This window comes from Durio zibethinus, chromosome 25 (assembly GCF_047325235.1).
Source record: "Durio zibethinus cultivar Kanyao isolate XHJ-2024 chromosome 25, ASM4732523v1, whole genome shotgun sequence".
Taxonomy (NCBI): Eukaryota; Viridiplantae; Streptophyta; class Magnoliopsida; order Malvales; family Malvaceae; genus Durio; species Durio zibethinus.
In genome coordinates, this window is record NC_143186.1 from 10,549,055 (window position 1) to 10,561,736 (window position 12,682).

General features: G+C 29.9%; 1 protein-coding gene and 2 pseudogenes across 1 annotated transcript; all 3 read right to left on the reverse strand.

Moving 5' to 3' along the window:
- Nucleotides 1-984: 984 nt before the first annotated feature.
- Nucleotides 985-2,025, reverse strand: LOC111276595 (ATP synthase subunit delta, chloroplastic-like). The gene has a single exon (XM_022862345.2). It carries the CDS (start codon nucleotides 1,879-1,881, stop codon nucleotides 1,159-1,161), a length of 723 nt encoding a protein of 240 aa, XP_022718080.2. The 5' UTR covers nucleotides 1,882-2,025; the 3' UTR covers nucleotides 985-1,158.
- A 2,499-nt stretch (nucleotides 2,026-4,524) lies between these two features.
- LOC111276594 (putative glutathione S-transferase parC) lies at nucleotides 4,525-6,425 on the reverse strand (annotated as a pseudogene).
- A 1,372-nt stretch (nucleotides 6,426-7,797) lies between these two features.
- LOC149511616 (peptide methionine sulfoxide reductase B1, chloroplastic-like) lies at nucleotides 7,798-10,594 on the reverse strand (annotated as a pseudogene).
- Nucleotides 10,595-12,682: the final 2,088 nt, after the last annotated feature.

The following is a 12,682-nucleotide window of genomic DNA, read 5'->3' on the forward strand; positions in this document are numbered from 1 at the left end:
GTACCTTGACAAAGCAACAGACTACCGATTGCCCTGTACTGATTGAGATCTGGTTCTTCACCATTAGTCATCCTCAACATTTACGTTTCTTTCATGAACTCTCAATCTCTACCAATATCCCTGCTGATACCACACTGAGATAAGGGCCATATTTCAATCTAGAATCCATGCCCCAAGTAAGTAAGAATCAGAAATCAAAAATGGTTTTTATACTTTAACTCTGCCCGGATTCACCGATCAATCTCCTCCAGTAACCCAAAATCCAGCAAGAAAGGGCTATGCTAACATCTACTTTTAATTTGAAAAAACCTGAGTAGAATTCATTGAGTGACAATTCAAGAACTCACACATTACTAGTGACAATTCAAGAACTCCTCACACATTACTACTATCTCTTTTTTCAGCAGAGCCTCTGCTTCTTACCAAATGCTTCTAAAGATGGATCAAACTCCTGGTCCATATCATTTTGCCAGTTGCCATAATTTCACCACCACCACACCATATTTCTCATTAATTTCTAAATGGGATATCAAACTCATTGTCATCTCAGTTCATCACACTCTTCTCAATGAATTGATACTCATGTTACAGGTACTCTTAACTTGATCCTGATACTCATGTTACAAGGACTCTTATGTATGAACTGACACTCATGTTACACGGACTCTTCATTTTATCTCAACATATAAATGTTCGACACTTCCTGAATGCTATGAATTTATGAGTATGAGGCTTATATCCCTAAAAAATTAATGTAAAAATTTTGCATAAAAACATGACATACCTGTTTTAGCCACTTAACGGAGTCTGACATCTGATCCACAATCCATGTGTGAAACATAAGATCAAGACAATGCTTTTTGCTCACTTGATTATCTACTTTCACCTTGCCTTTCCTAATTAAATCTGGAAGCGTGAATTTCCCTGCTTCATTATTAAATATAGTTCATTATACATAAGTTTTCACAGATTAACTCTCCATAATATCAAAACAATCCAATTAGCTCCATTTAGCCCTCAGTTCTCCTAAATTATACAATTTACATATTAGAAAATTTTCATACATTCAAAATTTAAAGTGTCAATTTCAATTACAATAACAAAAAAAAAAAAAAAAGCTCCAAATCCAATTCTCGAAAAGAAAAAAAAAATTCAAACTTATTCAGCAAGTTGAATATCACCCAAATCAAGCTCAGCAGCAATCTCCTCTAACTGCTTCTTAACACTCATATCAATCATTTTTGACCCTGTACTCCCATATTTGATGGTAAACCCAGCTACCAAGCTTGGGTCAATCACAGTTTTAATCCTAACATTCTTAGCACCAGTCAGCTTCTGCACCTGTTTAGCAATCTGTGCCAAATGCTGAGACTCCAACTTCACCACTGAACTCACCACAGCCAACTCCGTATCTGTCAGCTTATTATAAACCAACTCAAACTCTTTGACAATTTCCTTAATAAGGTCAATCCTCTTGGCATCAACCAGGATGTTTAAAAAGTTTGCAGTGTGAGGCTGAAGCTCGGAAGACTTTACTATTTCATCTAAAACCAGACGTTTTTTGAGGATGTCGATGGTGGGGTTGGCAAAGAAGTCGAGAACTTGAGGGTCAGAGAAGATGTTTTCGACTTTTTCAATGTCAGAGCTGGTGGCATCCAGGGAATTGTTGGACTTGGCTATATCAGCTAAAGCTGTAGCGTAGCTGGGAGCAGCTGTAGCTGACATTTTGGTGCCACCCTGGAGAGGGCGAGCGGTGGAGGGTTTGAGGGAAGGGAAGGTGGCTGAAAAGGAGAGGTTGAGTGATGGAAGGGCTCCGGGGAGTTGGGAAGATCGGAGGAACTTGGATTGAAGAGTGATTGAAGTTTGCTGAAGAGAAGCCATTGGTTTTTTGGTCAGTTTGATATTGCTTTGGCTTGGCCCCTGGCAGATGTTTGGGTAGGGATTGGTGTGAAGAAGAAATTTGGAGAAATAAAGCAGATTGTGATCTGTGATAGTAATAGGGTTATCTTCTATTGGAGAAGGAGGGCCACATATGGGAGATAACAGGTAAAAGCCCATCAATTGATACTTGCCAAAATGAAGTAAACAACTAAAACATGTGGTTGTTCGTAGGATTGTTATAATTATATATAAAAAAATTATATTAACATTTTTAAATATATTAAAATTTAAATTAAATAAAATAATTGTCAAAGTGAAATTAAGCCTAAACATATCCTAATCAACCAAACTCATACATAGTTTTAGTTGTTCAATTTGCAAATCAATTTTACCTTTTAACATTTCACCAACTTTCAACAACTACCCACCATTCATTAATTTATACTCTCTTTTTTTTTGTTTTTTTCTTTTTGAAACAATAAGTAAAAAAGTGTTGTTTGATTACAAAAACATTTGATTTTTTAAAGACATTTGATTTTTTGAATAATTATAATTATAACCTTTTTAGGAAAAATACATGATTTTTTTATAATGAGAAACCTAAACATAATATTAATACACTGTTTGTCTAATAATATAATTATAAGACAAAAAAACAATTATGCAAGACAAAAAAATTTAAAAAATATAAAAAAATATATATAAGAGAAGACTAAGCAATAAGAGTTGAAACTAAATGTAAATTGCATTACTAGCAATTTCTGGCATAATTTTTTTTTCTCTTATATTTTTTTACTTTTTTAAAAATAAAATAAAGTGAAAACTAATTGACATTAAAAAAATTTATATTAGAAATTCTTTTTTTTCGTATTTTTGCAACTTAAGCCCAAGCAACTTGGTGTCGAAGACAATCTGATGTCGAAGTTGTGACTGAATGCAACTCATATCGGCCAATCTCAGGGCCCCCAAACCCAAGACTAGAAGCCCAAATACTGGGCTTCACGCACTGACCCATGTCAGACACCATTGTCAAGATACCCTCCAACAAATAAAAAAAATTAAAAAAAAAAAAAAACTAAGTAATCCGAATGAAACTATTTGTCTCACCACTTTTAACCCCCAAAAATATTTTTATTCCTAATATAGCATATAATTATTATTTTAATTATAATATTTCATTTATGAATTAATTTACTTACTCATGAATTAATAGATTATTTTTGAATTCATTCAATAATTATATATATCATACGAGGGAATATAAAATTTAAGACAAAATTAACATGGAAAGTAGCTCGACTCAATAAAAATAACACTAATTCATAGGCTCACCCATCCCTTTTAAAACTTATTTTTTAGGTTGAAGTGCCCATTATCATGCAAACATCCAAAAGTCATGAGAAAGTTGAAGTTGAAGGTTCGTTTTTTTTTTTTTTTATCACTTTTAAAATTGTTGTGTTGATTTAATTGTCATAATGATAAGATTATTAAGATGACTTGATGAGTAATGATTTTAAATTATTATGATTAATATGATATTATAAATTATTGTATTTGATATTGCATAAAAAAATATTGAACATAAAACATTCAAAATAACATTATTATTAATAATAATAACGTTATTTAAAAGAAAGCAACATTTTTAATTATTATTGAATGAAAAAAAGTTATAAAATAAGAATCATTGTTCTATAAAAAAAAAAAAAAGGTATGAACAAGTTCAGTATGATTCAAAATTGTTAACATGTTTATATTTAAAGTCATATAAGCTGTCTTGTATAAATGATTAAAAAGTAAAATTTTGTCTATTAAAAACTAAATATTAAAGAGAATCATATTTTGGTGGACACCAGTCGGAAAATAAATTTATCCTAAAATAATTTTTAAAATAAATTTATTTTGATGATAATTTTTTTTATATTTTTAAATGAGAATCAAATTATCATATAAAATAATATTTAATTATTATCATCGTTTGTTCAATCGATTTTGCTCGTTCTTTTCAACGAAAAGATTTTGGATTCGAGTGTTGTCGGTGATTAATTATTAAAGTTATCTCGAATGCACGATTTATAATTACTTATTTTGGGTTGTCAAATATAATATATTTTGTCATAACCTGAGAGATTGAGTAATTTATTTACTTTCAGATTTTTTATTACAAAAAAAAAAATTTCAAATTATTTCCTAATACATTGGTATGATATTACATCACTTTCGTTCTTAACCGAAAAAAAAACCTTTTTATTGAAAAAAAATAATGATTTATTAGGTCCAAATTTAGGTATCTATTCAAAATGATTTTGATTTCTTCTATCCCTCCAAAATTTAATTAAGTATACATTAAAACAAAAACAAAAAAAGAGATGGCTTGCAATTGTTTTAGTTGCAATAAAAAAAAATGACATCAATGATAATTCATCCTATTCTTGTCGAATTAGACCAAATATTTTTGTGGTCCACAGGATAGCCAACTTACCCAGGAAAGGCACTCCCAAATTAACAAGAATATGTGCACAATAAGTATCTGTTAAAACATATTTATATAGGAAATATATTATTTTTTATTAACTCCAAATTTTAAATCAGAATCCCAAGCAAATATAAGTGATCTGACTAGTTTTGAGAACAAAAAAAAAAAAAAAAAAAAAAATTCACCCCAACAACACAAAACAACCGGGCACAACTAAATGCCCATTTGTTCAAACAAAATTTTATGGTAACTAAATATAGCCCCTCCATAATTTCACTAAATTCCAAAAACTTTCTTTATTTGCAAAACAAATCCATAGACTTTTTCTTGGTCAGGAAGAGACTTGGATACACTACACTCTCCTTTTTCAGACACCTTTTAGCCCATGCAATTAATTTGGGGCACTCTGCTTCAATGCTGAAGCTGCCACACTTCTTTTAGGCATAAAACCAGCTGTAAAATGGGACAAACACAATATGTACATAACCAAGATTTTCTCCACCAAAGTAAGGCTTGTCTCCAAGCTCTCCTTCCACCAGCTTTAGACACTTAATAAATTCTTTCTTTGCATTTGCCTGTTCTTCTCCGTTAGTTGCCCATATTTTCCTCCCAATGTCAGGCATCTGCATTTTTATTAAACAATAATTTAGGCAAAATACGTTATATATTATCTAGAAAAATGTTTATACAGGTGAGAAGAGTTTATGAAAATGAATGAATGTTATCTCTTTCTGCTTGATTCAATATCAATTATACGAAAAAATACTATTCACCACAACTTGACTTGATTATGCATCGAATTATCAAAATTAAAAAAAAAAAAGAAAAAAATGAAACACAAAGTATCTCAAATCAAATCATCCTATTGATTAAAGTTATCATACCAGCATTAGCAGTTAATGCTTAATGAGTACACTGTTTATATATATATATATGTATATATATATATATATATATAAAACCCCCAAATTCAAAGTCTGACCAAATCAATCAAAGCACGCATGGACTTGCCCTAGTAAAATTTGTTTATAGATAAACGGGCTCGTCAGGAACAACAGAGCAGTCAGTTCAGCTATGAAAGAAGACTTGGAGGCTAAGATTAAGATCTATTCTTCACAAATCACCCTCAATTACTTGATTTGGAAAGCAAAGTGTTCAAGGTCTGTGAAAATGAGGCACTTTAGTGCTTAAAATTTGCATTTTATTTGCAACTGAGCTCATTCCGTTATTTTGCACATTATAATTACTATCATGTTCCTTGGAGTAATAGTGGAACCAATTACTAGCACACTAATAATACTTTTATAACTTTAAATGAGGTGCATGAGATAGCCATCTTAATTGCTCTAATAAACCAATTTTAATACATAGAATTCCTACACCAGAGCCATCAACAAACAACATCCAAATCTATTCCAGCAGAGTGCTTGATATTGGAGGGCGTTTGGATGATTTGAAGGGTTGGTGTGGGGGCTCTGCTAGTTTGTCTGTCTCTTTTGTTTTCTGTGGTTCTGTTTGTCGAGGTTCAGTCCGGCTTTGAGTTTAAGGCGGGAGTTGGGTGTTACCAGGGCAACAAGAACAAGGACCAAAAGCCAGGTTGATGGCATCACATTAATAGCTCAACACAGAAAGATTATCTAGTTTGGAAACCAAAGACTTAAGTTTATGGGTCCTTTGTCAATAAAGAGGTCTTTCTGGACCTAGAAAAGATGCCTTGGTAACGAATTAGGCATTATCCATATTGCATGCCTGTACGCAACCTTGTCAACAAAATCAGCCTAGAATCTAGCATAGCTCTCTGGTAAGAATCAGAAGGAAGCAAAGAAGATTTATGACACCAAACCTCATCAATGTACTGAATCTGGATGAATGACTCACAAATAGGTTTACCATGGATAAGAACAGAGATTTTTTTGTGAACAGAATTCATCTGCAAAAGCAAATCACTCTTGTTCCTCAAATCTTCTTCCGTTGACTCATACTTTATCCCTTTCTCAGCCAAAGCAATCCTCATTCTCATTCCAAATAGACTTGGCCAGACATCCAACAAAATGACTTTTTCTGACATTTTGATAATCTAAACAATCAAAGATTGAAACTAACTCAAAACTTAAAAAAAAAAAAAAAAAAAACCTTAGTTTTGTTTTGGTTTTGAATGTCTGAAATTTTTCAAAGTGTATTTATAGACATAAAATATTTCACATCACAGGATTTATAAAAGTTACTGTTTCATTTTTCCAAATATGTATTACTGACACACTTCTTTTCTGATAAGAAACGAAGTTGCTATTATCATCAAACATACACAAAGATTTTGCTCACATATTACGTTTTGCATTTGATTTTTTTTCTTTTATTTAATTTTTTCTTTTGGTCCCAATAAATTTGCTACTAAAAGAATATTATGATAATAATATATGTCAGTTAAATTTTGACTAAAATATTTAAAAATTTTTCGAATTTTATTATTTTATTTAGATAAAATTTTATATTTTTATTATATTTAAATAATATATTTAAATACAAATTAGATGATAAATATTTATTTAGATAAAATTAAAATTTAAAAGTTTATTTGAATGTAAAATAAAAAATAAAAAATTATTTAAGTTCAATAAAAATAAAAAAATTATTTAAATAAAGGAATAAAATTTATGAACTTTTTATTATTTTAACCTTAAAAATTTTTTAAAGTTTATCTATTTGTACTTTATATTTAATCATCCCAATCTCAGCTTAAAACATTTTTTGAAATTATTTCAATTAAAATTTTGCTAAACCATTGTCTAGGACATTCTTTAATATTCTCATGGTACGAAAATATTTTTTTAGATACATTAAAATTATTACAATAATTATTATATATAATATAAAAAATATTATAAATAATATGTTAATTAATTTTGATAAATATATAAAAACATTCGTTAGTAAAATTTTATTAGAAAATGTTTTTATTGTACTCATCAACAAATCTCTCTTTTTTGTAACCTTTCGTTTATATCATGTAACATTTCATTTCTAAAAGTTTGAGTAACGAATGCCTATAAGCAATGATTAAAGTTAGCTAAAATATTTTTTTCAAATAAATTTAGTTTAATGTGTTATTAATTATAAATTTTTTCTTATATATTACTTGGATCAACCTTGAACAAGATGTTTTATCTTCAAGATATTAACAAAATAAAATAATCTTTAACTTGTTTTATACAGCTTCATATGTATTTTTTAAGGGTTTTATACTGCCAACAACTTGTTGCAAGGATTTTATCATGCCCTTGCGCCATCAGGCTTACATGAATACTACAAAATTACAAGGATTTGCTATCACACCTAATTAATTGAACATGATACACCAAAGTCAGTGAAAATATTATTTCGTTTTTCGCAATCACAAGTGTCTCATCTGTGCTTTGCAACTGCAAGCTTAGTACTATTTCTTACATGGGTTTCAGTTTTAGGGAGGTGCTGCAAAATAACCATAGTTCAAAGGAAGTCCACAAAGAATAAATTGCATAAAATTAGGTACAACCCAACATTAAAAGAAAATGTTTTACCTATTGATGCAGTAACGCTTTCCTGTAGGTGGAGGACCATCATCAAAGACATGGCCTAGATGAGCATTGCTAGCAGCACACAGAACTTCTTCACGAGGCATAAAAATTATTGACAGATCTAATTTTGACTTCACATTGTTTCCTATAGGCTGATAATATGAAGGCCAGCCGGTTTTTTCAAATTTAGTCAATGATCTGGAGGAGAGGATCACGTATTGATAAATGTTTGGAATGTTGTAGCTTCAATTGATTTTAGTTCTTGGAAATTCCTAACAAAATCAAAAGACTTACTCAAAAAGAGGCCTGTCACAGCATCTGCAATGATAAGTTCCGCTGTTTTTATGTTCCAGTATTCTCTGCACATTAAAAAGGTGCAAACATAATAACTTAGAATGAAGATCATATCAATAGCATTTAGCTCAATGCAGATATAGATTGAAAACAATCATTTTACATCCACCAAGTATTTTAGCACCTCCAATTTAAGGCTCCATTTGATTTATGCTTTTGTTATTTGCTTTTTGTTTTCTTCAATACAAAGTGAAAAAGCAAAAAATAAAAAATAAACTGAAAATAAAAGACAAATAACAAAAAGTAAAAAAAACAAAGCCACCATACAGGTAGGTTTTCATGTTTTTTTTTTTTTTTTTGGTTTGAGATCTCCCGGTGTCCAGTAGTCATTTTGAACCCCGATTTATTCGAAGTCGAGCTGAGTCGGACCCCATAATAGAGGCAAAGTCTCCTAAGCCTGTTTTCTCTATTCACAGGACTCGAAATTGAGATTTTATTTAAAGGAACCGAGCTCCTTGCCACTTTGACCAACAGTGGTAAGTTTTTATGTTATAACAAAAGAAATGAAGCTATAAATGACCCCTACACTAATAATCAACAAGTAACCTGATCCTTAATACTAAAAAAGGAAAATATTTCATCTGGTACCTACATTTTGAAATTCTGAGCAATGTGGTTATATGCACAAAGGGTATAGCAGAATTACTAACAGCACTGACGGGTGTTTCTCTTAATTATATATAGAAGAGCTAGTCATACTTGTTAGAGAAAAAAAAAAAGAAATTACACACAAGGTGTCAGGTAGTACGTTGCAGCTCGCAATAAACTGGATCTCAAGCAGATATTTTATTGCATGAATATATTCATCAGGCATGTGAAATATGTGTTATAATCCAGGCAAGTTTCCAGTCCACATAGGCGTTACATGCCATCAAAATGCTTACATATAGTGTTTAATAAAATATAACTTTTTACTGTTCTATAGTTAACAAACCCATCTATCTACTTAGCAAATTGATCAATCCTTCAGTTATCCGACTAAAATGCACACAATTTTTAAGGTTTAGATACCGAATTGAACAATTTTGAGTTCAGAGGCCGATTTAAACAATGACTATATGTTCACAGCTACATGACAGCAGATGATATCCCCAGAATTGCATTGTAAATTGCTCCCTTTCTAAAAGAGAAAACTTTTGGAAGGCCAAAAACAAATTTGGCTCCTTTCACCACCACTTTTGGTCCTTAATTTTTGCTTCCAGAACCAAAATGTCCAAAGAATGTGTTGGACACAAAAGCAAACAATTTACTGAAGGCATAAAAAATAAAAATTCAACTTTCATGGATAATAAAATGCCTGACTTTGCTCTTGTATGAATTTATTACATTTGAATTGGATTTATCTCTTACCATTTTGTTTTGATGAAACATGATTTTGATTAATATTGTGTGTTTTTACTTTAAAACTCTAACTAAAAAGTAAATATCATAAGTAATAACCAACTAAACCGCAATAAAGTATGAACAGAAATTGGGAGGTGGCTCATGCACGATATTTTTATGAAGTCTGACTTCCTCAATTTCTTTCTAAAGAATAGATCACCAGTGACGTCAAAAGCAGCTTAATAACCAAGTCAGCTCAAGTACATACCATGTAATCTTCCTATTCAAAAAAGATGAAATTTAGCAACAAACTCTCTGGTACTCCGTTTAATTTGCGCCGATAATAGGAAAAATGCTCACATGCATGTGTCTGCACAATCTACTAGTGTTTGCCACCCACTTTGTAGGGAGAAAAGAAGGATTAACATCATTAAAAGGTTGAAGTCATTCATCAAATGAGAGAAAAGTAGGAGAAATTAGATTCTGACGTACATGTTGTATTTAAATTAGGACACCTGCATAGGTGGGACAACTAAAAACGACCTTCAGGAGACCAAAAAAAGGGCTGTCAAGTAGATTAGTACTAGAAAGAAATTCTTATAGCTCGGCAAAGAAAATACGCAGAAACTGCAATCTCCCAGACTAGTGGAATCCTTAGAAAATAGTTAAAACCATTATCTTACAAAGAAAAAGGCATTTTCAGAAGTTGAACCTGGAAAAGCAGTACGGTTTCTATGAACAGAACATACTGAGTGAAAGCTCTCTCAGTCCCTTGTTGTCGAGTAATGTAAAATTGTTCAGGTGTAAGCTTCATTTTCCATTCTTCATCACTTAAAGAAGCAACGTCAACCACTCCCGCATCCGTCTCTACACAGGACAAACAATCAAATATCACGAGGCAAAACAGATTCAGATTTTTAATAATAAAAGAAAAATAATAATGCAGGGTTTTGAGAGGAAACAATAAGAATATACATTCATCCAAAAAAGCCCCAGAAAAGGAGATTTAACATTATATTAGCTGTTTCATTGTTGAAGATATATAAAAAAAAAGTAGCAATGTTGTATGGTCATGTCAAAATTTTCCTGTAGCTAAATACCCATCCACAAAAGTTTGTCTCCTTTAGTCCTTCATTTGCCAGGAATCAAATTCTGGCAATCTGATAATGGCCCTTGGAAATCATCCTTTACAGTAGAAACAGTGGATTGCAAGAAGGATTTTAGGTAGAAAACTGTGGATGATGCCTATAAAATTTACCAAATAATGTATCTTGAATCCTGATGGAATTCGAAAAACTAGGTTATACTCTAATATTCCCGGCTTATAATTAAGTCAGAGAGGTAGGATTCGGCCTCAGATTGAACCCCACCCAAGAAGGAAAAGAAGATACTTTAATATAGTTCAAACTTATAGTACCATTCAATAGTTCAAACTCATAGTACTATTCAAAAAGCACAAACAAGAGCTCCACCATTATATCTTTCAACCAAACAACAAAAGAACATTTCCAATTCCCAAAACATCCAGAGGCATAAAAAACCCTATCACTAAAACCAATACTCTGCATACCCAAAACCAAAGATGCTTGACATATACAGCCATACCCCCACGCTTCTTTACGGAACATCCACACCAAGTAAAGGTGCTGACAGAAATCCTAAATATCAGCCGGGATTAACTTTGAACTAAATCTTATTACTGACTCAGTTAAAAATTGAATTTTTAAATTTATAAAATCTAATTACGCAATAAAATTTAAATAATTAATTTTTGAATTATAATCAATTAATTTTTTATGAAAATTTTAGAGAGAAAAAAACAAAGAAAATAGAGAAAAAAATTTATTTTATTTAATTTTTAAATATAATAATTATGTTTTGTAATAACTTTTCATCTATTTTATAAATTTCACGTGAAATTTTATTTTAGTTAACAAAAAAATATTAATAAAACTTTTTTATCCAAATAAAATTCAATTAAATGCAAATAAATGTTGAAAGAATTAATTGATTATAATAAAAAATAAAGGTTGGAATGATTTTTTAATTATAGTTCAAGGACTTTTATACTCTTTAAAAAAAATTATAAGGTATAAATAAGTTCTGATGAGTATAATTCAAAATTATTAGCATGTTCATATTTAAAGTCTTATAAATTGTCTTGTATAAAATGATTTAAAAAGTGAAAGTTTGTTTTTCAAAAAAAATTACAGAGAAACATTTTTTGATGGATACCAATTCAAAAATAAATTTATCTTAAAATGATTTTGAAAATCATTCTCTCTTTGATGATAAAATTTTCTTTTTTTTTTAATGACAATTAGATTATCATATAAAAGAATATTTAATTATTATTAATAATTTAAAATCACTCATGTACGATTATGAAATTATTTATTATTTAAATATAATTATATAATCATTACATCGCTTTCGATGTTAAAGATACTCCAAAAAATTAAAAAAAAAAAAACCAAGATGTATTTTTTTTGAAAAACCTTGCAATGGTTAATTAGGTCCAAATTTAGACATCTATTCAAAATTATTTTGATTTCTACATTCCCCTCCAAAATTTAATTAAGTATGCATTGAAACAAAATTACAAAGACATGGCTTGCAATTTTTTTAGTTGAAATTAGGAAAACATTCTTAATTACAATAGAAAAAAATGACATCAATGATAATTCATCCTGTTCTTGTCAAAGTAGGCTAGAAATTTGTGGCCCATATGGACAGCCAAGTTACCCAATAAATATTTGTATTCCCTAATATAGCATATAATTATTATTTTAATTATAATTATAATATTTCATTTGTGAATTAATTTACTCACTCATGAATTAATAAATCATTTGTGAATTAATTCAATAACTATGTATATCATGTGAGGAAATACAAAATTTAAGACAAAAACAATTCAATAAAAATAGCACTAATTGTCGTAATAGTTTTGGAATCACTTGACGAATTTGAAAACGAAAATAAAAAAATGAAAAACGAAGTCGCCACCATTTTTTTTGTTAGGTGCGATTGATCACTTTTTAAAATTTATCATTCTAATAAAATTTTAAGATTAATTAAAATTTATTAAAAG

What these genes read in the sequence shown, in the direction of transcription:
- LOC111276595 (XM_022862345.2), bottom strand. Translation starts at nt 1,881, where the DNA reads ATGGCTTCTCTTCAGCAAACTTCAATCACTCTTCAATCCAAGTTCCTC.